Below are 27,254 nucleotides of genomic sequence, written 5' to 3' on the forward strand. Positions count from 1 at the left end.
ATTTCTTTTTATTGTCATCATTCACTGTGTGATCTCAGGCTTTATTTACCACACAACACGAAAACCCTGCACTGAATACAAAATTATTAATTACTACATGGGATTTCTGCAGTGATCCCACCAAAGTATCTGAGTGCTTCACAAAAATGAATGAATTTATCTTCACAACACCCCTAAGAGGTGATATTACCGAGGCAGAGAGAGATTAAAGCCAAAGTTAAATGTTCACTAATTTTGAGTGCCGAACTTGAGATACCTAGCACCCGATTTTTCAGAGTACTTAATATTTTATAGCATTTTTTATGTTCAAAGAACAGCACCAATTTACTTCAGTTGCAGTTGTGACTCTGCATGTCTGCAAATGGGCAGCCAGAAAACGAGGAACACATCATTACAAGCCACCTGTTTACATTTTGGTTTTAATGACTTGCCCCTAGGAACCCTGGGCCAGATTCACAAGGGGGCTTAGGGGCCTATCTAAATCCAATATATAGGCATCACTGACATTAACAAAACCCCTGCTCAGGAGCCACCTAACCCTGTAGGTGGCCTAAGTTTCCACTGGTAAAGTCTCCATGGTGCTTAAATTTCTGCTGCTGGGCATGAGCAAAGCTGCCTCAGTCTTGACACTGCCAAGAAGCTCGGCACCTAACTCATACCTGAGACCTGGCAGGATTCATAAAGTAGGATCTCTTCCCCCACTCCCGCCCTGCATATCTCATCCAGTAGATGTGCTCAGATGCTGTCTTGGAGCACATATCCTAGATAGGGCGCAGCACAAAACACAGCAGGAGGTGGTGGTGTTGCCACCACCCTTTTACCCAAACCCAAGTGGTTAGAGCACACAACCAGGAGGAGAAAAACCTAGGTTCAAATCCCTGCTTTGTATTGAGTCACAGGCGGTGGCTCCTCCTCTGCTTTTCTGGAGAAAGGACCGACCATGCTTAGGCACACAGCTCCAGGCACTTAACTCCAGAATGAGACTTGGGGAAATTTTTCTTTAATAAAGGTTTAATTCACCAGTGATAATTAATGCAATCTCATGTACTACTGAATAACACCAGGAGAGATTTTTCATGAGTATGAATCCTGAGAAGAGGGAGATACCTTCCTCCAGCCTGGATTTAGGTGCCTTCCTCCCTTTGAGGGGTGGGGCTTAGGCCTTACCCCTTGTTTTGGAATTTCCTACTGGCTAGCTTAAGTGACTCCCCACTCAGCTTGCTGGATTCTGCAAAACCCTGTTTTAGGTGCCTAACTCTCCCTATACATTCTAGAGAGCCTAGGTGCCTGACAAGGGATTGGGGATTCCACTTCATGGCAGGGCACCTAAAAGTTAAGCACTCCAATACGCAGCCTAAGTTCCTCTTGGGAATCTAGCTCCCTGTGGCAGCTGGCTGTATAGAATCCAGTTGTCCACAGTTGCAGTCAACCTCTTTAACCATGAAACCAACTTATCATTTTTATCCCAAAACTGAAAAACAACTATAAAAATCTAGTCTTTTGGAGGATGTGCAAGAGCACCCGAAGTAGGAGCACGGCACTGTAGCCAAAGTAGTGATTTTAATGCCAGGATTGCAGAGGTAAAAGGAGTAAATTAGAAATTTTCTACAAAAGCTACATAGCAAAATTGCCTTCAAATAGTCTCCCCAGACACTGGGTGAGAATAAAACAAACGGCTATGAGTTAAAACAACTACAGTAGGTACTTGAATTAATGGCATCAAGAAATGTTTGAAGCTACTACAACCTAAGATTAAAGTACACGATAGACTTTTATGAACTCAGCATTGTTAAAACTATGCAACAGAACATATATGCCAACAATCAAACAGCTGGAATTGCTTGTATATATAGTATAAAAAAATTGTTCATTCCGTATCCCTGTGAGCTTGGGAGAAAGAGGGCGGGGACCACCAGCAAACCAAACCAAACCAAAGAATTCATTGTAACAATGCCTTTTTAAAAAATTGGAAATTTATGTGAACATTTTTTTACTTTTTCAAAATTTTCCATTTTAGCAATAAAAATGGAAAGTAAAAAAAATTATTTTTTCAGATTTCAGTGTTTCAGTTTATCATTTTTCCTTGCCCCCACCCCTTTTGTAAGACCTGTGATTCATCTGTTGCAGAAGATGCAAAGTGTGTAGTGAATAAAGGGAGGGAACAGTAGGAAGAGGCTTATTAGTTAGCCTGTCCATCGCATACGAATGCTGTGTGACTTTAACAGGATTTGAATTCACTCAGTTTAAATTATGATGCACGGAACTAAATAATCTTTTGAATTTATATGTCATGCAAAGCAAGGTTTCTGGAAAAAATATTCTGTTTAACTAACAGAAAAGAATAAAGAAACAGCTGTAAATCAAGAGTCGTTATGCCAACATACTGTACAGCTGGATTCCACATTACTTTGCATCCCCCACATCATACCGATTATAAACTTAGTGCTAATGTTTTCATTTAATTCATTTTTTGAATATTTTAAATTCATAGTATTTAGTGAACACTTGGTCTGAAACAAAACAAACAAACAAAACCTGACCTGCAGGTGCAAGGAATTTGAATAACCACATAATTGCTGACCCTCAAACCAACTGAGTCTCCTGGCACCTTTTTAAATGTGTAAGGAAACAAAATGTCCATATTACTCAAAACAATTGTGAGATAACAGAGCTGAAATAAAGCAGTTAATTAAAACATTATTATTTATATTTCAGTAGTGACTACAGTCCCCAGCTGAGATCGCAGCCCATTGTGTTGGGCACTGTAAAAACACACAGCTAAAGAAGTCACTGCCTAGAATCTTGATCTCCCATTGACTTCAGTGGTCCAGGAAGATAGAGGGTTGGATGAGAAACAAAGATATTAAGTGACTTCGCAATGCTATAATGCAGGGCAATGGCAGAGCTGAAAATAAAACTGAGGTATCACTATCCACTGGATCACATACAGTCACTCAACTGAATATATCCCAACCCATGTCTTTCAGGAAGCCGTGGCGGCTAAGCACTGAGAGTCTATAACAAATTTTGCTACTTTCTGAGTACTTTAATTTTCCATGACTATTGCCTTTCATAAGAGTTATTTATGTTAACGTATTCTCGCCTTAATTTACAAGGGTATTTTTGTCATCAATATTAGTTTTCCATTGAAAATTAGTATAACCTCAAAAAAGTGATATAAACTAACAATTGTCTTATATGAAGCTTCTACCAGTATATAAGGCTATGCATCAATGAAGATATGGCTCTAAAAAATTAAATAACAGTCACACACAACAGAACAACATAAATTATGCACATAACATATTTCACTTCTGAGATGTAATAAGTTGATTCATGTACTCTGCACACAGCTATCCACAGAACTTCAAGTGATCTCAGAGACATGTTGCATCTGTCATCATCCCACCATGGAATCTGATTATTTTGTACAATAGCAATTTTAGGCTCAGACATCTTGTTTAAATATATTTTTAATGCTAGCTCCTCATATGGGAGTTGGTGGAAGGAAGTTTTTTAACTTATATAGCAGAAACAAAGTATGGTAAAAGCATCAGAATTACCCAATCAAAGAGTAATGTCTGACTGCATGGACCTGTTTAGAGGCTATCCAAGTTTAGGCCTACATTAGTGATGCAGCAGAGTCTAACCTGACATTTCCCAGTTACCAGATGGAAATATCCAAGAGTTAAAATATCAGAGAACAAATCAAAATAAGATTTTTTTTCAAACCAGAACTGAACACAAACTCATTTCCAAGTGCACATGCCCTAGTCCTGTTTATATGCATTCCAGAAAAAAGTAGGAAATGTACATGATAATTACCTGGGTGATACCCATTGCTGTGTTCCCCGTGTAATCAGAAAGTATTTCTTGAGATGCAGCTGCAGTCACTGCCCTTTTACCAGTGACTGTCCTACCTAAGACAGACCTCTTAATACTTCTGGCTGAATCAATGAGTCAAAGAGAACGAACTAATTTAACTCTTTACTATCTGCCTGGTTTGTGAGCCAGGACATACCTTCACAGTTTTCTAGCCATATCAGACCAAATTTTATCCATCCAAATCACTCCTATTTATACTGCTTAGTGCTTTCATTCACACATCACATTTAGTTATGACTTTCTTCTAGGTCTTTTTTGTTTTGGGGGGATTTTTCTGAGGGAGGAAAGTTGGCATGAGTATTTTTTGCTCTGAAATAGTTCACAACAAGTAAGGATAGAAGCCTAAAAATAATCCTGTACATCTATATTTCTGTTTATTTTATTATTTAAATAAATGCCTTGATCAGGTACTGAGCACTTTTGAAAATAAGGCAGGTCCTTAAATATGAAGTCAGGAGTCTAAATTTTGGCTTCTGAATCTTGTCCATGTTTGCCTGTCTGATTCAGAAGCCAGAATTTGGCACAAATCCATCCTTTTAGCATCTGTGTTCCGCTCCATTGCTTTCACCTTCACCAGCAGTGAATATAGCCCTAAGAATAAACAGATTTGGAAATGCTGTGTACCAACATGTCATTGTAATGTTCTGATAATATTTTTGATAATGAAACTTTGTCTTCTGTCAGTTTTCCATAACTTTTTTAACATTTTAATTAAAAATACCCTTCACAGTAGCTCTAGTTGGTTTACGTTAGTTTCTCCTTAGTAATGAAGCTTGCAACGATACCAATATTGCTTGGCTTGGGAAATATACTGAACATATATTTATTGACTAATCAAATATACAGTAAAACCAGAAAAACACAGCAATATTTAAAATCTAGCTGATTACACTTTCGTGGCAGATGACTAACAGCTTACTTCAGCAAAGCAAAAAATGCTGCCAAAGGTTTCTTCATAGAAATGATCCTTATTTATTATCCAAGTTCACAGCTGTATACACTGCAGGCAGCAACTAAAAACACTTAAAAAGCATAATGCTAAAAAACAAACCCAAAGCTTATGTGACTGTGATGCTCATTAAGGGTCCAATTTTGCCTCATTAAAGCCAATATGAGGGTTTTTTCCTCCCAGTCATTTCAGTGGGAGCAGAAATAGGCTCTGTAAGCAGTATTCAGATAAATTATGGCTGCATTCTGCTCTTTAGCACTGAAATGATTCTCTTGGACATGAACAGCAGCTCTAGGAGGTTACTCAGTACTCTCCTTTTTGAAGGGACAGAATCAGAGAAGATGCTGTTAAAGGTCATGTCCTAATAACAGCCATATTCTGCTCTGAATCTATACACAGAATTCTACCTCACTGAAGTCCGGTGGTTCTGTGAGAAAAACAGAGTGCTACATGACTATTTCAACTGCCTTTAGGCCCAGTTCTACAAACCTTACATCGGGTAGTATTTACTTACATGAAAAGCTTCATCAAACTCAATAAGGCCTCATGTGAATGCTATTCAGTGTTGATAAGAGATTGCAGAATCAGGTCTTGTGAAAGCAGTAATATTTAATTGGCTAATATGGCTGCTTAAATTCTTCATTTGGATGGAAGAACAGAGTGAAGTTTCCCAAGATTATCTCCTCATATCCATCCCACCCTCTCTGCAAAACCTTTTTTCCTCTTCCTCATTTCATAAAGCCAAAACTTTTCAGCTGAGAGAAAGCACCTCTCTCCGATGCTCCGACCTGAGAGATGGTGGTTACAGCATTGCCCTGGGATGTCAAAGACCCAAATTCAAGTCCCTTCTCTGCTTGATTCAGACTGACCTAGCATGAAAAACTCTGCTGAGTCAGGCAGGATAGAAACTTGAACCTGGGCCTCCCAAGATCCAGGCCAGTGCCCTTACTATTATGTTTTACACACACACACACACACACAAAACCTGAGCTTGTTGTTCCAAAAAGAGACATTGTGACAAAATTCAATTTTTATGAAAATATTCAAAGGGTTTTCGTTTTGTTCCTGTGCAGAACAGCAACAAATTTTGAAACCTCATAATTTGCCACAAAACAGTGTTATCCTCCAGAGAGCTCTGCCCAGAGTACACCAGAAGCGAGAAAGGAAATTAAATGTTGCTCATCCTGGCAGAACAAATGGGGGCTGCTACATGTCCGAGGGCCCAAAAACCCAGACTTTGGCAAACTGATTATGGAAATAAAATACACAATGATAAAAGACCTCTATCTGTCCCCTTAAGATAAAATCTGGGGACAGTTAGTTCAAGCACTTCAGATCCCTACCACAGGATCACACCAGGAGACAGGCAATCAAGCCATTTAAAGCTCTACAGGTTAAAACCGACACCTTTAACTACACTCCAGTACAAACTGGATATCGTGAAGATCATGGATCAGAGGTGCAATGTGCCCTCTATGAGAAACACTCCTTATTAGGTCCAGACTGGCAGGCACAGGTAGCCCGAGTACAAGAACTTCTATTTTTAAGCATCACAGCTTTGCACTCACCCCAAGAATCTAGTCATTTAGAATCTCGTACAGAGGTATAATTAGATATTTTATTTATGTGCAAATACAAATAATTGTATAAATTATCACGTGTGGGTATAACACAGCAGTCCTTGGTATTCTGTGGTAACATTTAGGTATATTAGATTTATGGGTCAGTTCCTCAGCTGGTGTTAATTGACATAGCTCCAACTCAGTCATCAAAGTTACACTAATTTACACTAAATGAAGGTCTGACCTTCAGTGAAATTAATTAGTTTTTAAAAATTAACCAACTTTGTTTCCCTTTTGTTCTTGTACTGATTTTCTTTTCCATTCCTTCACCACATTGTTTCTGTCCTCCACTACCAAACAGTATATCTGAAGTATTTTCCTCCACCTTTTCCAATTTCTGTTTTCTCTTAGACTAATTACCATAGAATATCAAATCATAGGAATGTAGGACTGGCAGGGACCATGAGAAAATTCTAGTCCAGCCTCCTGCACTGAGGCAGGACCAAGTTTACCTAGACTATCACTGGTGTTTGTCTAATCTGTTCTTATAAACCTCCAAAGATGGGGATTCCACAGTCTTTCTTGGTATTCTATGCTATTCTAATAGTTAAGAAAGTTTTTCCTAATATCTAACCTAAATTCCCCTTGCTGCAGATTAAGCCCATTACTTCTCATCCCACCTTCACTGGACACAGAGAACAATGGATCACTGTCCTCTTTATAACAATCCTCAACTTATTTGAAGACTATTATCAGCTTCCCCTTTAGTCTTCTTTTCTCAAGACTAAATATATCCAGTCTTTTCAACCTTTCTTCACAGGTCAGGTTTTCTAAACCTTTTATCATTTTTCTTTCTCTCCTCTGAACTCTCTCCAATTTATCTACATCTTTCCTAAAATGTAGCACTCAGAACTGGACACAGTACTCCAGCCAAGTGCCGAGCGTAGCAGGACACTTACCTCCTGTATCTTGCATATAGAACAGGAGTACTTGTGGCACCTTAGAGACAAATTTATTAGAGCATAAGCTTTCATGGGCTACAGCCCACTTCATTGGATGCACAGAATGGAACATATAGTAAGTATATATATATACACACACACACACATACAGAGAAGGTGGAAGTTGCCATACAAACTGTAAGAGGCTAACTAGTTAAGATGAGCTATTATCAGCAGGAGAAAAAAACTTTTGTAGGGATAATCAAGATGGCCCATTTAGATATTTGACAAGAAGGTGTGAGGATACTTAACATAGGGAAATAGATTCAATATGTGTAATGACCCAGCCACTCCCAGTCTCTATTCAAACCCAAGTTAATGGTATCTAGTTTGCATATTAATTCAAGCTCAGCAGTTTCTCCTTGGAGTCTGTTTTTGAAGCTTTTCTGTCGCAAAATTGCCACCCTTAAATCTTTTACTGAGTGGCCACAGAGGTTGAAGTGTTCTCTTACTGGTTTTTGAATATTATGATTCCTGATGTCAGATTTGTGTCCATTTATTCTTTTGCATAGAGACTGTCTGGTTTGGCCAATGTACATGGCAGAGGGGCATTGCTGGCACTTGATGGCATATATCACATTGGTAGATGGGCAGGTAAACGAGCCCGTTGATGGTGTGGCTAATGTGATTAGGCCCTATGATGGTGTCACTTGAATAAATATGTGGACAGAGTTGGCATCAGGCTTTGTTGCAAGGATAGGTTCCTGGGTTAGTGTTTTTGTTGTGTGGTGTGTGGTTGCTGCTGAGTATTTGCTTCAGGTTGGGGGGCTGTCTGTAAGTCAGGACAGGTCTGTCTCCCAAGATTTGTGAGAGTGATGGCTCGTCCTTCAGGATAGGTTGTAGATCCTTGATAATGCGTTGGAGAGGTTTTAGTTGGGGGCTGAAGGTGATGGCTAGTGGCGTTCTGTTATTTTCTTTGTTGGGCCTGTCCTGTAGTAGGTGACTTCTGGGTACTCTTCTGGCTCTGTCAATCGGTTTCTTCACTTCAGCAGATGGGTATTGTAGTTTTAAGAATGCTTGATAGAGATCTTGTAGGTGTTTGTCTCTGTCTGAGGGATTGGAGCAAATGCGGTTATATCTTAGAGCTTGGCTGTAGAGACAATGGATCGTGTGGTGTGTCCTGGATGGAAGCTGGAGGCACGTAGGGAAGTATAGTAGTCAGTAGGTTTCCAGTATGGGGTGGTGTTTATGTGACCATTGCTTATTAGCACAGTAGTGTCCAGAAAATGGACCGCTTGTGTGGATTGGTCTGGTCTGAGGTTGATGGTGGGATGATTTCAACAATTTCCATTCTCCCCCCCCTACTTTACCCGCTCCTGTGACCTGTCCATGACTTTTACTAAAAATACCTATGACAAAATTGTAGCCTTAGCTATTACATAAAACACTATTATCCTGTAGGTACTTATAAATTAATTGTTTAATCGTTATTTCCAGTTATCAAAGTTAGGCTGAACACTCTACAATTCCCCAAGTCCTCTTTCTTCCCCTGTTTAAAGATAAGTTCTGTGTATGCTCTTTTCCAGACCTCCTCCATTCTCCAAGATATCTCAAAGATAATCTCCAATGGTTCCAAGATTGCTTCAGCTACTTTCTTAAGTACTCTAGGATGAATTTTAGCAGGCCCTGCCAACTCGAAATACTTGTAACTGATCTAAATATTCTTTAATTTGTTATTTCCCTAGTCTAGCTTGTGTTCCTTCCCCTTTGTTTTTAATATTAATTGTGTTGAGTATTGGTCACAATTAACCTTTGTAGTGAAGACCGAAGCACAAGAAGCATTAAAAACCTCTGCTTTCTTATTGCCTTTTAGGTCTTTTACTAGGTGGAACTCATTTAGGGTCTTGGCCTTTTTTTTAACTGCACAGTTTAACAATTTTTCAACCTATATTATAATGTCAAAATGTCCCTCAGTTCTGCAACTCAATTTACTGTAGTACCAGCTGCAAAGTGCTGTGCCGTGGTTTATGGCCAGTGAATCATAAACCTCCTTAGTGTTCTTGCAGAGGAACCCACTAATGAACCTTTGCTGGGCTGTGGAGTCTCCTGAACAGCAACACCGCAGCAAAACTGATGTACTTTGGGACTTCCACAACTCCAGAAATGCCAGGACCCTTTCAGTCTATCTGTAAGTTATTCCTTGCACTCTCTCGCATTTCTGCCAAGGTATTGTTGCAATTTCTGAATTGTAGATAATCCTACATATGGAATACATGCTTCATTTGTTACCCAAAGGGGTAAATACTTGTACCTTGGCTAAAAATATATGACAAGTACTTCAGTTAAAGAGTAATTTGTGTGTTTTAGCTATGTAGGTGGAGGGGCATGGGAGAGCTTATCAGTCAGTACTTGTAAGTAAAGGATACATTGATTGGTTATTAAACTAATTTTGAACAGAAAAGTTAATCATAAATTCTTATCGTTCAACTCTTGCATGAAGCAATACCTAAACTGTGTCTGTGGTGCTCAACCAAGACATACATTTGAAAACATCAATACATATTTCTTCTCAAACGATAAATATCAACCAAATGAGGTGGGGGATGAAAGTCACATTTATTCATTCAGTTATTATAAATGATGTGATCTTTCCAAATACAAGCATTGGAATAATTAAACTAATTTTCCAAAATTATTCTAGTGTATTCAATTACAGATTTTAATTATTTTAGAGAAATAATCCACAGTGTTAATGAAAGAGACAGTAGTAAGAATCATGGCAGGGTATGGGTTTCATGTGCCTGCATTCCATAAGCCTTATTAGAAAATGTAAATCAAATATTTGATGAATACTAAGAGCCTATTGGGACACTAAAATGAATATTACCATTGTGACTCTGAGAATCAGGTTGAAGTATAACAGAAGTCAGTTAAGGTAAGTGGATTTCAGTGCCAAAGGGAACATTAGCTGTTTTGAAGAGGCCTCTAGAGACTTATCCAGTGTTAAATAATAATAAAAAAGACGTTTAAATAACATTCAGATTGTGACACAAAAAACAAAAACTACCAGAAATTCAAAAGTTATAACTGATATACAACCTCAGCTCTCATATCTATAAAAATAACGTAAGCACACCCAAGAGAAGTGTGGATGGCATATGAACATTAACTGTGAATTTCCTGTTTTAGCACTTGATCCTGCACCATTAAAGTCAATGGGAGCCTTGACATTGACATTATTGAGAGGAAGATCAAGCTCTTATGCTGGTTTATACTATACTATCCTTATAGCTTTATTTAAATATACAGTTTTGTATTCAATTTCTTTTAAAAATAAACAATCCATGGCATTCTGCGGAATTCATATTGTTAGCCTAAAAGGCTAAATAGCTTTCAAGTATTATATATGATCATCTCAACAACTTAGTGTTTATATAGCACTTTGTTTTGTACGTGCTTCACAAATACTAGCTAATTCTTTTTAGCAAATGCCTTGTTTTAGAGGCAAGGAAAGTGAAAGACTCAGAGGTTAGGTGAATTTCCAAAGACCACAAAGAGAAAGATATTACTCAGAAAATCCCATCACAACTCAACTCACTACAGCACACTGTCCCTAGTGCAGGCTTATGTAGACGTCTACAGTATTTTTAGGTTAAGTTAATGGTGTATAGGAGTTATAGCCTACCAGAAGCACTATAAAAATTCAGTGTAGTTAAAATTATATTGTAGAAAAGGTTAATATGTAGTCATTTTAAGTAGAGCTGGGGTGAGAAGACAGTGTTTGGAGATAGAATATGTTAGGCCTGGGGATTTGGCTTGAAGCTGAATCAGGACGATGTTTCGATTTGACAGCACTAAGATCTTGCAAGTGGTTCCTGCAAGGTTTTTCCCCAAATGGAAAAAATGTGCAAGATCAATGGCTCTCATAAGATTTTTGCCTTCATGAAAAATGGAAATTTCATGAAATCAGCTATTATGGAGTTTTCCACCCCATGGGGCTGAATTTTCATGAGGATGACTGTTCTTGTGAGATTTCAGGTATGCTGGAAGCGGAGGGGGGGGGGGAGGAAGCTTTTTCTTGTTTTGATTTAGACCTAGAACAAGAACAAATAAGGTGTTTGTGGGGACGGGGGCTGGATCTCAGAATCTGCAATCAAAAAGGCTTGGAGGGGAGGTTCAGGTTATGATTAGGTTAGGTTCTCTCTAATTATTTGATCTTCATTATCTGGTTCACTCCTCTTCCTCTATTTTCTGTATAATTACACTAAATGTATATTTCTGGAAGTACATTTTAGTGATAGGACAAAATATATGGTAATGACCTATGTGCAAGTAGATTGCTCTGTTTGCCTCACATAGTTTCCTTTGCTTCCAGATAAGTATTCTACAAGATACAACTCTATTCAAGTCAAAGGGGAAAAGAGTGCAATAGGTACTCCAGTACCTAAGCCTCTGGACCAGAAGCGTTATCCCGCTCTCATCAATGTCAATGGCAAATTCAACTGACTTCAATAAGAGCAGGACTGACCCTATGTTACAATCACTACCATGTTCTTTCACAATAGTTCTTGAAGTTTTCTCTTAATAAATATTTCTAATTCTTTAGCTCCAGTACGCTATATGAATGATGTAAATGTCCACAGTCACTCAAAGCTTGAAGCTTCACTAGATAAAACAAGAAATTGAATCCCTTTTTGATAAAATATCTTTCTGATACAGAATCTCTCTCATCAGTCATATAATCTTTCCTGAGAAAAATGAAGTGCACTTTATGAAACATGTCCTTTTCCTGTTCTCTATATTTGTACACTTACATGAGGAAAATATTCAGAAAACTCTGGGTGACTGGATTTCAGATCCAAAAATTGGAACATTTTTTGCCACCATCTGTAAGATTGAATATATAAATCTATTTTTCAAAACCCAATCTACTTAATAAAATATGTTCTGTAAATTCAGGAGGACACCCAGGTCTCAAAACATCTATACAAAAGAGGGAGGATCAAAAACATGATTTAAGAAAAATAACAATAAAATTCAATTTTGTATTTATATCACTTTATTTTAAATCAATTATTTCTATTTATATCTGGATTTATTTACTTGTGGCTACCTCTTCACCCACACACACAGGCCAGAAATTTGCTAGACATTCTTTTGAGCTACAGGGCAGAGGTAACATCTTGGACCTTATCCTTCACCTATGGTCAAAGACTATTTGTTTGCAAGAAGTTTGGTGGTAATCACAACATGATGCACAGGCATCCAGCGCAAGGAGTGCAGGATCACACACACAGTAAAAGGAAATATTTTACCACAAGTATGTCACTCTCAGCACAAATTGCAAAGTAATAAAAAAACCAAAATACATTCATGAACATACAGCTGGAGGACAAAGCAGCAATAATGATAATTGTGACAGAAGTTTCTGATGCAGAAATTGTGTTTACTGTTGTGTCTTAGACAGCAGACTGGTCTGCGACATTGGCAATAATGAACAAAAAGTGAATTTCAAAACAGATACCAAACTGAGTGCATTGGAATCACAGCAAGTGACCAAGTATAGATTCTGTATTTTTTCCAGCTGTCTCAGGGGAGTCTCTAATTATTGTTATTTTTTTTAGGATTACAGATATATCAATTGATGTGATCCATTCCTTCGGAGTTGGCAACGATTTTTTTTTTTGTGTGTGATGCATAATACATAGTCTTGCAATGGAGAGTACTGCACAGATAAATCTTTTCTTGTACTTCTCCAGAGGAAGCTTAGATAAATCATGTAAAAGACATCTTTGTGGCTGTAATAAATTGTGAACATTTAATATATCTCCCCTATATCTCATTGATATTTGACTCCAGAATTCTTGAACTTTTTAATATCTCCATAATCTCCACGTTTGGATTTTCAATGGCTACATTTATTCTTTTTATTTATTATAATTATTCTTACTGCAATCGCTCCCCTAAGTCCCCATTGTACTAGGCTCTGTGCAAGTACATAAAAGATACAGCCTCTGCCTTGAAGAGCTTGCAATCTAGTTTAAGACAAGCTATAACAAGTGAGCATAACAAATAAGATGGAGGAGGAGGGAGGACTACATAGTCTGTGTGCAGTGTAAATGTTCAAAAACCACGGGTGTGATCCTCCACACTTCCACAGGTATGTTTATATATGTGAGCAGTTTCATGTGTATCAAGCTTCTCATGTGTAAGTTCGCTGGATGGGGTCCCATGTTTTTATATTATACAGACAGATATATTCAGCACTTGTGGCTATTTTTAAATATCTGTTTGTGTTATAATAATTCTTTATTAATTTAGTATGCTAAACATCTGCTCAATTCTTTTTCCCCTTTTTATATCTTGACCAATTTCTATTCTTTTTAACATTATTCTATTGCTTGTTATGTATATTACTGTAGCATCTAGAGGCCTCAATCAGGAATAAGAAGCCCCATCTGCTTATTAAAACACTTTTTCTTTATTTCTCCTTTTTAGACCTATATCTTTAAAAAAAATTAATTCCCTCTTCGCCCCGCCCCCTACCTTTCTATTAGCCAGGATGGGTAGGGGTGGTGTCCCTAGCCTTTGTTTGCCAGAAGCTGGGAATGGGTGACAGGGGATGGATCACTTGATGATTACCTGTTCTGTTCATTCCCTCTGGGGTACCTGGCATTGGCCACTGTCAGAAGACAGGATACTGGGCTAGATGGACTTTTGGTCTGACCCAGTATGGCCGTTCTTATTAAACCTCTATTATTTTTAAGCATATATCTATATATTTCTGTGAGTTTTCTGCTACTGGACACTAGAAAATTGGGAGAAAAACACAGGAGGAAGGAAGAATACAAGAGAGCAGAAGTGTTGGCATAGGTTAGGAGGAGTGGGGACAAGGAAGAGGCAAGTCAATCATAGCAGCAGCAACCACAGTATGCTGTGCCAATGTCCACACAAACCTCAACTAAGCAAAACACCGAATCATGTGCTTAATTTTGCACTTGCTTTTATGCCCAATTGATGTCAGTGGAATTTAAGTACAAAAACAAAAGTTGTGTGTGTTCACTGCTTAAGTGCTTTGCCGTTTTGGGACCATATACAGGAAGACACAGTACCTGCTCCAAAGAGTGTACGGTCATGCATCCCAATCCTACAAGCATGTGGGTGAGTAACTTTACACAGGCGAGTAGTCCCAGTGAAGCTAGTGGAACTACTCACACACATGTATAAAGTTATGTTTATAAGCATGTGTAGGGACATGGCCGAAATAATTTTGTATTTAATTAAAAATGTGCACAAGTACACATCAGCTATAGCCAACCACCTCTTAGCCTAGCTATTCTTATTTGGCCAGTTTTCTGTAGGTGCCCCTGGAGAAGCAAGTCTTGAGGAGAGATTTATCATTATATTCGGCATTTGCTGTTTTGTGCCTTGTAGAGGTAATATGAATGTTACATTCTATATGAATAGAGTTTAAGAAATAATTCTGCCTCCCATAAAAAATATTGTTGCAAGAAAAAAAGTGAGCTTGATGTTTGCAAATTTCATTTATGAATAAAAAGGACTTAAATTGTTTATGTAACTTGGATACTGACATGCAAGAGATTTCAGCAGATGAAGAGGTGCTAGCCATAGCAAAGAGAGAAAATGAGACTAAAGACAGATGATAATGAGTTGGAGAAAAATCAGCAAGTGCACATTGCTGAAGCATTTTCATATTTGTCCATAGCAATGAAAAGGGGACAGCCTACGTATACCAGTTGGCGATTTGGAAAGTCTCCTAGATAAAGTCTGCAAATACAAAATATACCCAGCAGAATTGCAGATATTTTTTAATGAATTGAATACAGCATACACGCTAATATTATAACTTTTAAACAAGTTTGTACTGTATACTGAATTTTATAAAGTTAATGAATTGTATTTTATTAAATGTTATTGAATTGATCCACTAATACAACAAATTAAAAACTGAAGTCCCTGAAGTGATGGTATTGAAAACACAGTCGGTCAGATGGAATTGGCTGTGACTTGGTGAGCTTAGTCTCTTTGGGATGGAACAAATCAGAATCTAATGAGACAGCCTGATTAAACAGTTTCTTCTCTTTTATGATCCTATTGCTGTGTTCATTGTGGTGTGCTGAAAATCTTCCAAAGCTAAAAAATCACTCCCCTAGCTCATAGTATAAATGTAGCCTTGTCTGTGTTTTGTACATACATTGAACTCAATGTGTTAGAGACAAAGTCATATGTACCTGTTCATAATTAATTTACAGACGGCTAATATTTAAAAACTAGTGTGATATAGTGTCTTCATCAGCATGTATTTCAGTGGTGATATAGTTTCTACTACTTTTGCTACTGAGTCTTTAGAATCTCATTTCACATTCTTGTAAGCAATTCTTGACGAACACACACACACACACACACACACACACACAAAACACTACAAGCAACTTTAGATGTCTTGTATTTTAAAAGATAAAACTCTCTTTCAGGAATTATAACATTACTAAAATAACTAGAGGCCCCAGCCCTCCAAATACTTACACATGAAAGTAACTTAGACACATGTATAGTTCCACTGAACTTAAATGTACTCATCTGCATATGTGCTTGCAGGATCAGATCCTGATGATGTACTTTGTATCAAATTATGGAAAAAACAGAAGTGAAATAGCAAATTTTCTGCTCTCTCTAATATATATATATATTCTATGACCTCCTTGGAATAGTTTTCAAGATGTAATTTTGGTACCAACTGCTAACTATAATTCCTATGGATGCATCCAATGTACAGCCAATAAATAAAAATTAATTGATTTAAATAAAAATATACTGGATTACCAAAGAAAATATATGACGTTGCATTTACTCTTTTTCTGACTGCATAATGAAGTCTACAATATATTGCAGAATGAAGTGACAGCTAGTACTGGTCTATAAAGTCATGATATAATATATTTATTGGTTTACAAAATCTAGAAATGGGTCCCAGATATCCTTAAATTTAATCTGCTTTTTTTCTTGAAGCCACCAGGGTGCCGTTGCCATAGATATGCTATTCAGGTTTTTTAGCCAATCCTTAACTTTTCAATAACTTAGAATAATGTATTTAGCTACTATCAAACCATTGTCACCTATTTTTCTTTAGGATGTAGAGAAAAGGTATTTCTGAGCACCATTTAAGATCTAGCTCTCATCTGACTTCAGTGGCCGAGCAAACTTGATCCCCCAGAAACTAAAAAAAACAGATTTCAGAAGGAAATCTCGCACATTAACACACTTCATTTTGTGTCTGAGTTCAAACCAATGGTTTGGTAGGTACCACTGTATGTGCCTGTATCTGTTTTTTGACAGTGCCAACACTCATTCAGTGGAGTCTCGCTCTCTGTAATATATATTATTTAAGGAGTAGTGATTTTAAAGTGACATCTCTAGTAGCCCTGTATCCTTATATTAACAGAGTTAGCTATGCAGTATTCTATGTTATATTTCATATTCATATGCTGTTCATACCTTGCAATCTACAATTTTCCTTCCAATTTGCTATAAAGCTCACTACTGCATACTTTTAGCTAGTTAACATGCTGTTGCATATATCCCAATTCTAGGCTTGTATTTCACTCACATACCTTTATTACACGGAAATAACTTACAGTATTTTAAAGAAGAAATAGATCCATTCCGAGTACTACAAGCAAGATTTGAAATTACGTAAAACTGCTGTAATTAAATGAGAATACGAAAGAGCTGCAGGGATAATAATGGGACATGGAAGCTTTCACTCCCAGGTTATTACTAGTTTAACAGCAACCAAAGATGGCACTGACAAAAAGTTGCTACTGGAGATGAGTGAACCACGCTCGTTGAAGTCCAGTGACACTTATTTTCAGAGGCCCCATTGCCTTGATATTTGGATTCAGACAAAAATACAAAATTAGATACTAGAGGTAAAATTAGATGGCAAGCTGCTCAGGACAGGCATTATGTCTTCTTCACATTTGTTCTCAGAAGCACCTGGCATGCTTTTGGCTGCTGTATAAATAAAGTAAAATAATAATAAATGAAGTGTGAGCAGGGAAGTGAAAGAAGCAGTGTCACAGGAGCAGACAGAGAGGAGTGAGATTTTTAAAAACAGTTTTTGTTTTTTCCTCATATATTCCAGGCATTTCTGGCAGCAGTCTGAGACAAGCAGTAATTGGTGGGCACAGCAGCAGCAAATGGCAATGACTCAGAGGCTGGATAGCAACATATTGGCTGGCAGGGAGACAGCCCTGTACAGCTCCTGCAATATTAGGAAATGGGAATCAAAATGGACACCTGAGCACTGTATTGGTGGGAAGGCAGCTGGAGTACAACACCCGTTGCAACAATCAGCAGACAGGAACAGCTAGACGACCGGCAGCAGCAGCAGAAAAGGAGACAGAGAAGAGAGATCTTTCTTCTTTATTGTATTCATTGAGGGTGGCAGGCATGATGATCCAATCATTCTACCACTTGATCACACAGTCATACAGGATGCAACGTCCATCCCATAGATTTACAGCAATATTAAAAGCAGGATGACACAAGACAAGATTCTATCATGCCATCCCACCACTGCCATATCACTCCTCTTCTGAGCACATAATCAGGCAGGATGGTTGTCTTTCCACTGACAGAGGATAGCCGGATTACTTTGCAATTCACAACATTCAGTCATTCACAATGTGTCTCCCTGGCAATCTGGTGAGGTTATATTCTGTTTATAACTAATCTTTAGAAATAAATGTTATTTGTGTTACAAATCAGAAAAAAAAGTGGGTACTTTACAGATAAGTGAAAATTTATTTAAAACACATGCATGATGGAAATAATTTGGTGGGTGTCCTGTTGTCAGACATACATTTCCACGTCTCAGAAAATATTTCATGATCTACATGTTTATACTTTGGTAAAACTTTGAACTAGTAATAGCAAAGAAGTCTATTCTCTGCCCAGTCCATCCCCTGGCAGCAAACTGGTGAAGCTAAGGTTGAAACTATGCAATGACTGAGAGTTGCTAAATAAATGAAATAATGAATGGGGGAACATTAACCTTTGCTGGCCTGTCTGTGAGCATAGTGAATAGTAGCAATACTTTCCAAAAGCTAGGATATTAGACTAAAAATATGTCTCACAGTTATAAAACCTCTTGTTACCATAGCAATGAGGACTGAGCAAATGATTAAAAATACCTGGTCTTATTCAGATTGTCTTAGGAATGTGATCTAAATGGCATATAATGCATGATTTTCCATGAGAAATTAATTAAGTTTACTAGAAGTAAACATTATTGCAATATACTATTGTGTAAGGTGGAATGTGGGGTCAGATACTCAGAGGAAAACCTACTACCCAAAGATTCAACTTCTGAAGGCTAAAAATCTCAACAAATTATCCCACTGATAATAGTAAGTCATTAACAAACCAAAGGAGATACAATTGAACATGAGTTTATCACACTGTGGCAAACCTAAAGAAGTTTCCACCTGAATTTCATGGACCTTAAATCTATTGTTATCCAAAACAGGGTCATTGTCCCCAAATGTTTGACTACCCTGGCTGACCCCAAAATTAGGGAGCCACAAAGGAGGTATAAAACCTCCTTTTGGGTGCAATGCCAAGTACGGTTTAGCTGCACCCAAAACTTGTGGCCAACATCTCATTCATCTCAATAATGTGTTGGTGCTGTAGCCTAATAACAATATAATTGCAACTACCGACAGTTCTTTCACTGCCATTTTATCAGAAATATCCAGGTCTCACACCTACCCCCAGCTGCTGGATGTACTGGCAAACCTGGGTCAGGATGGCCACAAACACCATGAATTTAAAACAAAAGTGCATTGCTGCACAATGGAATTTGGAAATGCCACCTGTCCTTTCTCCATCTCTCAGTGTCTGAGGGTGGGTCCAGAGGTCCACTCACAGAATTCTCTGCTGCTGCCGCCCAGAAGAGGAGATCAGGGAAGAGATCAAGCTGTTCCAAGACTGTTTCATTCTCTTCCCCAGAAGAGGGAGATGGAAAAAGAGAGGCTTTTTACCCATGAAAGCTTATGTCCAAATAAATCTGTTAGTCTTTCAGGTGCCACCAGACTCCACGTTGTTTTTGTGCATACAGACTAACACAGCTGCCCCTTTGATAAAAGAGAGGGGAGATTTGATTTACTTGAAGTCTTTTTCTTCATTTTTGATCACCTATTTATACTGCAGCATAACATTATTCTCCTCTTATAACATTTTATTCCATTGACCTGCTCTCTTAAATAATATAAATGCACAAAAAACTTCATTGTGAAGCAGTAGTGTTGCTATATACACGGCATTTGACATAAACCCAAAAAGCAGACAATGAAAAGTTAAACCACTTAACAGTACATCCCTTCTGATCCTCCATCCACAAGCACACATGTTACCATTTCCACAACTACCATACACCACAGATCAGGCACTTCAAACTTAACTCTGCCCCCTTTTGTCTTCTATACGTACCCCTTTGCCAGATTATACTGACACACACATGCACACACTAGTTGTTGTGGATGTTTGGTGTAGTATGATGATTGTTGCACTGAGTTGTAAAGAGTTGTGTGCAGAAGGGTGTTTAAAAGGGGACGGTGGAAGGCTGGCACCCCTGTGATGCAAAGTAGGGAAGGAAGCAAGTGCCTTGCATGCAGATATCTGAAATGGTTGAGCAGCAAACTAGAGTGCACTAAGTTTCTCTATACTCTTCTGAATGCCATACAAGGTGGTGAAGGATCAGTGCCTTGCATTATTGAAACAATGAAACTCTACAAAGTGTATTTTCATTTGAAGTTGTAAAACACTATGAGGAAAAATTTGAGCAGGCTTTGTCTAATCTATTTTTAATAACAGCAGCTCCTGTACTGTCTCTACACAAAGACATTACAAAATTGTAATGGATGTTTCCTGACCATTGTGAAAACATTAAAAAAAAAAAAAGACACTTACCTGGACAGACCAGATGCAAAACCTTATCTATTTGCTGCTGGGGTAGTAATTGTCCACAGTCTTTGAAAAATGCCTGCAGATCATTTTTATCCATCTCTTTCCAGAACTCCCTCTTGGCAAACATTGTTTCATAAACTAAAAGAAAAAAGTTTCATAGTTTCATTTACAGAAATTAAAAAAAAAAATCTTACTAGGTCTATTATATATGTTGGAACATTTTGTATTGCCCTAGAAGTGTCTTATTTAGAAGCAGGTTTACATACAGTACAAATACCATACACATATACAGTACAATGAATGGCTAATGAAATTATTAAGTGCCTTAATGAGGCCTTTGGACCTGCAAAGCAAAATGGCTGCCAAAAAGGAACTAGAAGATTTGAAAATTGGTACATTTTTTCCAAACAGGAAAGAACATTAATCCTGAAAAGTGTAATTATTGTACATCATAAAACAATGAAACAATTGTTATGAGGAGGAAAAAAATCACTCTAGATGATAATTGAACTAAGAGCAGTAAATAGGTTGGATTTATTTTAAAAAAAACAAATATTTCCAGACAAACGTGATTACTTTGAAAGAATTACAAAAATTAGGGTATAGAGGGAAAGTGGTAGATGTAATAATATTTAGATTTTAGTAGAAGAGGGAAAGTATTTGGCATTGAGTAGTTTGAAAAAATTAATTTCTTCTTCTGTCTGTGAGCTGTCTACAAACATGAACAGTTTTTAATTTTATTGCCTAAAAATGGTGGAGAGTTGTGGAAGTAAAATTATGGAAGACAGGACAGCTGAATTCAGATATTTGTCACTTTTAAAAAAGACCCTTATTCCCATCCAATGAGTTCAGCATCACATGTTTTAACATGTCCAGATTGTGTTGGTCAAATCTCCACAGTAGGCTACAAGCTAAAAAGGCAAATAATTATGCAACATATAAAAATGTCTGCATAATCTTCTACATTTGCAAATCTAAACATCATTTTAGGTAATCTACCATAGCTCAAAGACTTTTGCAGTGTCTGTGCCAGACAATCTTCCTCCTCAGTAAGCAATTTCAGTCTAGCTAACAGAATGAATGGTTTACTAGTTATTAATGTAACCATTAATTTGAACTTTATGTAAAAGTTAATAGAAATTGACTGTATTAAGTATTGACATTAAAAACGCAAATACATATAGTAGGACTATTTCTCTCCCATCTTCAAACGCAGCATAAATTTATCACTTTAACGTATAAGAAAACTAACATCATCTGGCTTCTAAACTGGACTTCTCTCTCTACATGTTTAAGGACTAGGAAGACAAGAGGATGACAAGAAACCAAATGTCAGGATGTAACATCTTACGTCTGCAAAGAAGCTTTAAAGGGGTACATTTTTATGTCTTCGTATTAAAGTCTCAGTGTCTCAAAAAGCCATGAAATACTACACAGTATGTGACACTGTAAAGAAGATTCTTAGTGTAAAGGAGCCTTAAATTAGGTATACATTCCAAAGTAGAGTAAAAGGGACATAGTGTAAATGAGAATTAAGCTCTACCTGATAAATACATATGGAGGTTCAAAGGAAGCCAAACAGGCTGGAATCTAGTTCCTATCTTTATCTGGTGGCCCCTTTAGCTTCTTCAGAATTTACATGTTCCTTTGAAAACATGTTTCTAACCCTAGGGTTTGAAGATAGTGTATACTGTTGCTTTCTTGAGACTTCAGAAAGACAAAATGAACCAATAACTCAGAGGCACAAACTGCACCCATTCATACCAACAGTGAGTTAACTCTAAAACCTGATGAGTGCAATTTAATTACCAACATTAACAATGCTACCCATCTTGAAGAAACATCCAGTCAATATATTCCTCCAGCATGGCTGGATATCACAGGGCAGATACTGAAAAGTTCTGCTGGGCAGTACTGCTCCCACCTACCACAGCAGTCGCTACAGTAGGTCAGCCCTTCAGTGCTTTTGCCAGTCTAATTTTACATACTCATTGAGATAGGTCTGTGATCACTTCCTTGGGGATTATTCTGCAGTATAACAGATCTCACTATGAGGAAGTTTTGATGATTTTTTTCTCCAGTCTAAAATTTTCTCTCTTAAATTCATCCAATTACTCTTTTGTTATGCCCCAAGGATTGATCCAGTAGTGATATGCAAAACAGTGCAGAAGAGAGTGAAAAGAACAGCAGCAAGGATGCACTGCTGCTACCCAACAAATATATCCCACCCTGTTGGTGTTCCTCTGCACTTAATGGCGTGGATCAAGAGAAGTAAAATCCCCCCTCCCCCTAAAAAAATAAGACCACTTGTTTGGCTTTAGTCTCAACCTATCATCATCATGCCGAGTTTCTCCGCTGCACATACTGCACACCCCAGTACATGCATAGGGTCTATGATGGCTCCACACTGTGCTACATAACAGCGCCTCTCAAGTACAAACATACAGCCATTCCACAGCCTATGCTCTTCTATGGAGTAGCCACCAGACCGGAACTAAAGTGAGCTCATAGTAAAGGCAATATAGAGTATAACAATAGTTATGTGAATAAAATGTCTGAAAAATGAAACATTCAAAAATGCAGAGATCCTTCCACCAAAAGCTCTTTATATACACAAGTAATTTTCTTTTATTTTGGATGATATTACTAGTTTGACAGAGATTCACTATACTTGAAATGGGGCATAATGGTAATAATTCTCAAACCAGTAGGAATTTTTAAATGCAATCACTGTTAGTGAAGAGAATATAGTAAGTACTAAAATGATTTGCAAATTTGTCCTCTGTCACCTGCCAGCTCATTAAGAATTCCTTCTCCCTGACAGTGTACAACCCTATCCATTATCTGAAAGTTACAAAGCAAAAAATCAAATCTCAGTAGTGCAATGACTATGTCACAAAATGTAGTACCCACACTGACATAAATCCCACAGTTCTAAGAACTGAAGGCCAGAATGACGTCTTACAAAAGCAGCTGTGCATATAGTAACATGCAATATCCTTTGCACAAAGGAGCAATTTAAAATGCTGAAGTTATAAATGAGCAGTATTACTTCAGAACAGACAACCATTGAAATTAGAATAAAAGATTACTCTGTACAAAAATGTTAACAGCACTCACATTTTTTCTTGTCCAACCACTCCTCTAGTTCTGAATACCGTAGTGGTGTGGATGGATTCAAAACACCAGCTCGACGTTGAATGCGATTCATCATTTTACGGTAGGCCTTTACAACTGCTAAAAGGGATGGTCCATGACTTTTAGCCTGTAATTACAGATATATTTCATTTTCATTACTTTTAGAAATAGTGAAGGATGACTAAAGAAAGCAGATGAGGAGGTGAAATTGTTAGATGTGCAGAGTAAAATAAGATCTTAAAAGAGGGTGAAGAGAGGTAATTTTATTGCCACAAATAAGTAAGTGTAGATCTGAAAAACTGTTATGCATCATGTGATATATAAAAAATAGTGTACAAGACCTGATTTCAGTCTGCAGTGCTAATAAGGGCTGGTCCTTTCAAAAGATGTTGAGGTGGAAATATCTGGGGATGTGTGCGGCACATGAAGACTACAAGAACAGAGCTGGAATAATGAAGAGCAGCAGATGTTTTTATTTGTCAGAATTGGGGATCTGACTAGGAAGACAAAATTCGGTATCCAAACAGAGGAGTACTATGGGAATGCTGGGGAAAGAGGAACAGTGGGATGGAGTAATCACCAAGGAACAGGGGAAACTTCTCAGAAGCATCAGTATGACAGGGTCATGTGATTGACAACATACTACATCAGCAGTGTGATAATCTCAAGTGCCCAATGAAATAATGCTGAGATTTCAAGAAACAATAGATATGGGGCATGAGCCAAAGCCCATTGAAATCAATACAAGCCTTTCCAGGGACTTCAGTGGGCATTGGAATGGAGCCACAGTTAATAAATATCAATGCTGCAAAAAGATTAAAAATGGATGTTATAATTTATATCATTACATAGATTTCCAGAAACATGAAGGATTAATAAATGCAAACAAAACCTTAATCACTGACTGAATCACAGCAATGCTTACCTGTGGACTCATTAATGGTGATCAGGATAACAGCAGCCACTGCATTGCATCAGATACCACAGTTCTCATCAGATACAATTATAGAAAAATAATGTGATATCTCAGATTCCCTGGTACAGTAACAGCTGACTTTTAAATGCCAATCACTGAACCTAACAATCAGTGTTCAGTTCAAAGTATAGCCCTGTAAGGAAAAATATGCCCCATTCTCTTTGGTCCAACAACCAATTTCAAAACTATGCAAGTTCAGTTCATCGTTAATCATATAAACAAGGCAGCCACTTTTTGTAGCATATAAAGCAGCATACTCACAGGGGAATTTTAGGACAGTGACAACTATAGAATATTTTTATCTGGTTTGTATTCACTCTATTTAAGGATTTTTGGAAATCCTTTAACTATGGTTTTCAATTTGATTTATAAATTCATATAATAAACAGGTTAATGAAGGCCCGTTTATAATAGACTATCTATTTGAGTCAGGTACAGGTTAGGCTATGGAATACTTATTAGATTACAGGGCTGCATATTGCCCAGAGATTGAAATCCTGATGAGGTGGAGCTGTGTTATCTCTATAGCCAGCAGTAAGCAAGACCTCTGTTAATGTGCTGTACATATTGAAATGGAAGGCAAAAGTAAACATTCTAGCGCTTTCTGACCCTATGTGCAGGAGCTCATATTTGACTCTGGCTGAAAAAGAAGCAAACTTCAAAAAGGACAATTTTATGACATACTCTATGCATGCTTAGCTCAAGTGTTTGATATTTAAAATGGGGGCGAGTAAAGAAGAGAGATAATGAACAGCTTGTTAAACCTATGCTGTTTTTATATGTGAAAAAGAAATCCTGGAATTAACTGATTAGCATGTAAGTGTGCCATAGTTCTCTTCAGGACAGAATTAAAAAGGGATCAGATGTGAACCACAGCCCCTTTACTCCAAAAGCTAATGGAGGTTCTCATTAAGCTCAAGTGACGAAGATCTGTCCATTTAGAGCAGGAAGGTTCAGATACTATCTTCATTTTCACTGAATTTCCAAACAGCCCACGGTGTGCTACATGGTGGTTACAATGGAGAGCTAACTGGGCATGGGCATACAACAAATATTTCATATTAAAATCATAAAAAGCAGTAGTGCTTAGGCTACTGTGACAGATTGGATCACAGAAACCCCCTGGGAGCTGCCACCTGATGTGTGAAGACTTCTTCTGTTCGTGCTTTCCTGCCCAGTCAGCTTAGGACTCCAGCACCCTGCCTGGTTTGAGCCAGACCCAGGTCTGAACCATGTCCCCTAACAGCTGTAGGGTTAACTGAAAGCAGCTTACTGAAGTGTGCCTGTCTTTAACACTCAGATGCCCAACTCCCAATGGGGTCCAAACCCTGAATAAATCCATTTTACCCTGTATAAAGCTTATACAGGGTAAACTCATAAATTGTTCACCCTCTATAACACTGATAGAGAGATATGCGCAGCTGTTTCTCTCCCCCCCCCCCGCAAGTATTAATACATACTCTGGGTTAATTAATAAGTAAGTAAAAAGTGATATTATTAAATACAGAAAGGATTTAAGTGGTTCCAAGTAATAACAGACAGACAGACCAAAGTGAATTACCAAGCAAAATAAAATAAAACCCGCAAGTCTATGTCTAATAAAACTGAATACAGACAAAACCGCACCAGTTCCAGTAAGCTTCCTTTTACAAACTAATCTCCTTCTAGTCTGGGTCCAGCAATCTCTCACACCCCCTGTAGTTACTGTCCTTTGTTCCAGTTTCTTTCTAGGGGGTGGAGAGGCTCTCTCTTTAGCCAGCTGAAGACAAAATGGAGGGGTCTCCCCCGGGCTTAAATAGACTTTCTCTGAGGGTGAAGACCCCCTCCTCTCTCCTATGCAAAGTCCAGCTCCAAGATGGAGTTCTGGATTCACTTAGACAAGTCACATGTCCATGCATGACTCACAGTTTCTTACCAGGTAGCAGCCATGGGTCACATGCTACCTTGAATGTCCTCAAGTAGACTTCTTATGTGGATTGGAGCATTCCAAGATCCATTGTACTTTAAGTGCTTCTTGATTTGCACATTCCTTTCTCAATAAGCTGACCAAATGCTTTACAAAGGTTACTTAAAAATCAAGCCAGTACACAGCCAATATTCATAACTTCGAATACAAAAACGACACACACATACAAATAGGATTAATAGATTCAGGAGACCGTAACCTCTACAGAGATATGTTACATGGCATGTGTATCATAAAACATATTCTAGTTATGTCATATATACATTCATAAGCATATCTCCATAAAGCCTTATGGGGGGGCACTGTCATAGCTACTTTCCAAGAATTTTAACACTACCCAGATACAGTGAATTACAGTATGTGAAATTAACATCTGACACATTACCTTGGTCTTTATTCTGTTGAATCTGGTACGTTCAAGCCATCCTCTGACATATTTCTGAATATAAATGGATGCTCTAATTACTTTTCTGCAGCTAGGGTCCTTTCTGGCATGAAAAGCCTCAAAGACTTCTAAGTGTGGTCCAATTCTTTTGACCTTTTCCTGAGTTTTAATGACAATACATTTTCCACTAGAAATTAAAACATAAAAGATTTTTTTAATTTATTTTTCAATAGTGTAGAGCATGCAACACAAACTATAAAATCAAAATTCTAGCAAAGGAATTGATATAATTTGAATCTAAAATAATTGTAGAATGCATTCAAGGCTTTAAAATAAGTATTTAGCCATTTACCATCCACTATTACTAAATTAGCATCCAAAATTTGTTGTGTTTTACAGACATGTAGATCAGCACATTCCCTACTAGGCTGCAAATATTAAAGGATTTTTTAAAAAATGTTA

The 27,254-nt window shown here is 37.7% G+C and overlaps 1 protein-coding gene across 1 annotated transcript in view; it reads right to left on the minus strand.

Annotated features, from left to right (window-relative positions):
• Positions 1-27,254, minus strand: part of IQCM (IQ motif containing M) — an 86,821-nt gene that overhangs the window by 58,317 nt on the left and 1,250 nt on the right. The window contains exons 2-4 of the mRNA XM_073343183.1: positions 26,793-26,979; positions 23,448-23,592; positions 20,331-20,465 (exon numbers count right to left, since the gene is read on the minus strand). Coding sequence (XP_073199284.1) covers positions 20,331-20,465; positions 23,448-23,592; positions 26,793-26,979 — 467 coding nt within the window. The remainder of the gene's footprint in view (positions 1-20,330; positions 20,466-23,447; positions 23,593-26,792; positions 26,980-27,254) is intronic.

This window comes from Lepidochelys kempii, chromosome 4 (assembly GCF_965140265.1).
Source record: "Lepidochelys kempii isolate rLepKem1 chromosome 4, rLepKem1.hap2, whole genome shotgun sequence".
Classification (NCBI taxonomy): domain Eukaryota; kingdom Metazoa; phylum Chordata; order Testudines; family Cheloniidae; genus Lepidochelys; species Lepidochelys kempii.